The sequence below is a fragment of the Numenius arquata genome, chromosome 7 (assembly GCF_964106895.1).
Source record: "Numenius arquata chromosome 7, bNumArq3.hap1.1, whole genome shotgun sequence".
NCBI lineage: Eukaryota > Metazoa > Chordata > Aves > Charadriiformes > Scolopacidae > Numenius > Numenius arquata.
In genome coordinates, this window is record NC_133582.1 from 52,685,125 (window position 1) to 52,688,330 (window position 3,206).

The following is a 3,206-nucleotide window of genomic DNA, read 5'->3' on the forward strand; positions in this document are numbered from 1 at the left end:
TTCACGATGAGATGAACGCTCCTTCAGGTCAAGTTTATTGATAGCTCAGGAATGGAGCATTTTGAGTTCAAGGTTGTGGGCGAATAACTGAACGCTGAGGGGAAACTCATCCGCGCCGGTGGGAGGTGCGGCGAATATTGAAAATGGAAATTGTTTCGCCCTATGAAAAATTCTAACATTTATCATTAAAAGGGAATGCAATTGGTTGTGTTTTTTTTTTTTTCTTTTTCTAGCTTTGGCTTGCAGAGAGGTACGACCTTCAAAAACAAAGATTTTTCAGCCAATAAACCATTTTTTCTCAGCACAAAAAAGCACCGTCGGCCCGTGCGCACACTATACAAGCCGACGTGATATTTTACAGCCAAAGAAGATTCAAGCCGAATTGTAGGCCGCAGATTTTATTATTACAGAAACAAATAATATAGCAGAATCGCAACGGAGATCCAGTTAACCCTCCCGCTCCCCGACCCCCTCCTAAAAGATAATAATAAATAAAATCGGGATTTCCTGGTCTGTTCCTCTTATCTGACTTCTGAGGCTTTGTGGCGAGAGGAGCGAGATGGGTCTTGGGCTTTCGACGGGCGGGAAGGAAGGAGGAAAACACCCAGAAAGGACCCCGGTAGGCTCCGTTTCGCGAGCCTTATCTGGCCCGGCGTGCGGCCCGGGGAACGCTTCTCCGCCCGCAGATTGCGGCGGTCTCCCCGCGCCGCCCGGCCGGGGCCCCGCCAGTTCTCCCCGGGGAGAGGCGGCGGTTCAGACTGGGGGGAGGAAGGGGGTCGATGGGGTGCGGCTCATCTTCCCCCTCGGACATGAGGGGAGGCCTTCGGGGCTTCCACGGCGCTCGGGGCGGGGAGGGCCGGAGGAAAGCGGCGCAAGGGGAGAAATCAGGCGGGGGTGTCCGTGGGGGGAGCCCCGCACCTCGGGGAACGCGCCGCGGCAACAACGGGGCCAAAATGCTCACGCTTCGGTGGCGAGGGGAGGGAGGGCCGGAGGGAGGAAGGAGGGAGGAGGGAAGGAGGGAAGGAGGGCGGACGGGCGGGCCCCCCCCCTCCGGCCCCCCCGCCGCGCCCGCGCCCCGCGCGGCGGCGGCAGGACCGCGCCGTGCCCGCGCCCGTGCCCGCGCCCCCGGGCCGGGACCCGGCCCCGCGCGGTTATTGCGTTATTTAATTATCTCCACTTTATTTCTTCAGATGTTTATCAGCTGCTTTGCATATCACGTGGGGGCGGGCGGCCCAATGAGGGCCGGCCTGGCGCGACACTGGCGCGTCAGCCTTGGTCAAGTCCCGGAGATTGAGTATCTCTTTTTTCAGTCTTTGGGGCTTTTAAAAAAGAGCCACTAGTCTCAATGCGGAGCGGGCTATGACAGCCTCCGTGCTCCTCCACCCCCGCTGGATCGAGCCCGTCATGTTCCTCTACGACAACAGCCTGGATGAGATCAATAAGAACATGGACGGGTTTCACGCCGGCAGCAACTTCGCGGCGGCGGCGGCGGCCAACCCCTGCCGCAACCTGATGGCTCACCCCGCGCCCCTGGCCGCCCCCAGCGCCGCCGCCTACACCTCCAGCGAGGCCCCCGCCGCCGGCATGGCCGAGCCCGCTGTCAAGCAGTGCAGCCCCTGCTCGGCCGCCGTGCAGAGCTCCTCCGGCGCCGCGCTGCCCTACGGCTACTTCGGCAGCGGCTACTACCCCTGCCGCATGACCCACCACAACGCCATCAAGTCCTGCGCCCAGCCCGCCTCCACCTTCGCCGACAAGTACATGGACACCTCCGTCTCCGGCGAGGAGTTCACGTCGCGGGCCAAGGAGTTCGCCTTCTACCAGGGCTACGCCGCCGGGCCCTACCAGCCGGTGCCCGGCTATCTGGATATGCCGGTGGTGCCCGCCATCGGCGGGCCCGGCGAGCCGCGCCACGACCCCCTGCTCCCCATGGACAGCTACCAGCCTTGGGCCATCACCAATGGGTGGAACGGGCAAGTGTACTGCCCCAAGGAGCAGAGCCAGCCGCCTCACCTCTGGAAATCCACCCTCCCGGGTAATACACCTGCATGGCTCCCCCTGTCCCCCCCCACCCCCTCCTTCTCCCCCGCTCGCCCCTCCCGGGTATCCCACCGACGAGACTCCGGGATCACCCCCGGGCTGACCCTTCCCCGCCCCGCCCGCGCTCCCCGGTCCCATCCCGGCCCCGCCGGAGCAGCCCCGGTGCCGCCCCCTGCCCCCCGCCGGCGCACGGCGCATCCCGCCTCGCCCGCCCGGCCCAGCCGCCGGCAACCGGGAGAGGAAACAGCTGAAAAGGGCCGCGGGAAGGTCTGCGGTGTTATTTTCCATAATCCCCGCAGCACGCAGGCTGGCTAAATCGCTGCAGCCCGGCGCGATTCTTCCCGGAGTTCCTCGCCGGGCTCCGTGGGGTTTGTTATGATTATTTGTCTGCCTGACAGAAGCAAGCCTTTCCCTGCCTAAAAGCTGTCTGCGGCGGCCAGGAAAGAGGAATCCCAAATGCTTGAGCCGGGTTTTAGTAGCTAAGCTGGAGCGGGGCAGGCGGAGGAGTGAGCTGTAACTCTAACCCCTGGTACCACTTGAAGATGTCCTAAGCGGTTCGAGCGATTTTCTAACGCTTGCCTGCTTGGTTTTTTTTCTGTTCCAGACGTCGTTTCGCATCCCTCCGATGCGAACTCCTACAGGCGTGGGAGAAAGAAACGCGTGCCTTACACAAAGGTCCAGTTAAAAGAACTCGAAAGGGAATATGCTACAAATAAATTCATAACCAAAGACAAACGGAGGAGGATATCGGCAACTACAAATCTGTCAGAGAGACAGGTCACAATCTGGTTCCAAAACAGAAGGGTCAAAGAGAAAAAAGTGATCAACAAATTGAAGACTACCAGTTAATGGATTAAAAATGGAGAAGCAGCAACTCAGAAGTTTCAGAACTTTTTTTTTTCGTGTTCAGATTAAAATAATTATTAATAATAATTAAAAAGAGAAAAGACAATGAACCTCTTATTTCAGAACAAGAGATCTGTATCTTTGGAATTATAGCTTTCCTTTTTTTTTTTTTTTGTCTTCTTTTTTTTTTTTTAATATTGCTGTAGCAAAATGGTTAAAACTGACAGTTCTCCTGAAATCCCAAGCAGCCAGCCAGTATCACTGACAGACTGTAAAGCCCACACGCCCAGCCCCGAGAGATACACTTTCAATTAAGACACACC

The 3,206-nt window shown here is 58.1% G+C and overlaps 1 protein-coding gene across 1 annotated transcript; it reads left to right on the forward strand.

The window, feature by feature from the left end:
- The first annotated feature begins 1,359 nt into the window (after nt 1-1,359).
- Nucleotides 1,360-2,886, forward strand: HOXA13 (homeobox A13). Its single transcript, XM_074150827.1, has 2 exons — nt 1,360-2,032; nt 2,642-2,886. Exons 1-2 carry the CDS (start codon nt 1,360-1,362, stop codon nt 2,884-2,886), a joined length of 918 nt encoding a protein of 305 aa, XP_074006928.1.
- The last annotated feature ends 320 nt before the right edge of the window (nt 2,887-3,206 follow it).

Coding starts and splice junctions, on each gene's coding strand:
- HOXA13 (XM_074150827.1), top strand. CDS start 1,360: ATGACAGCCTCCGTGCTCCTCCACCCCCGCTGGATCGAGCCCGTCATG. Junction 2,033..2,641: donor CTGGAAATCCACCCTCCCGG/GTAATACACCTG, acceptor TTTCTGTTCCAG/ACGTCGTTTCGCATCCCTCC.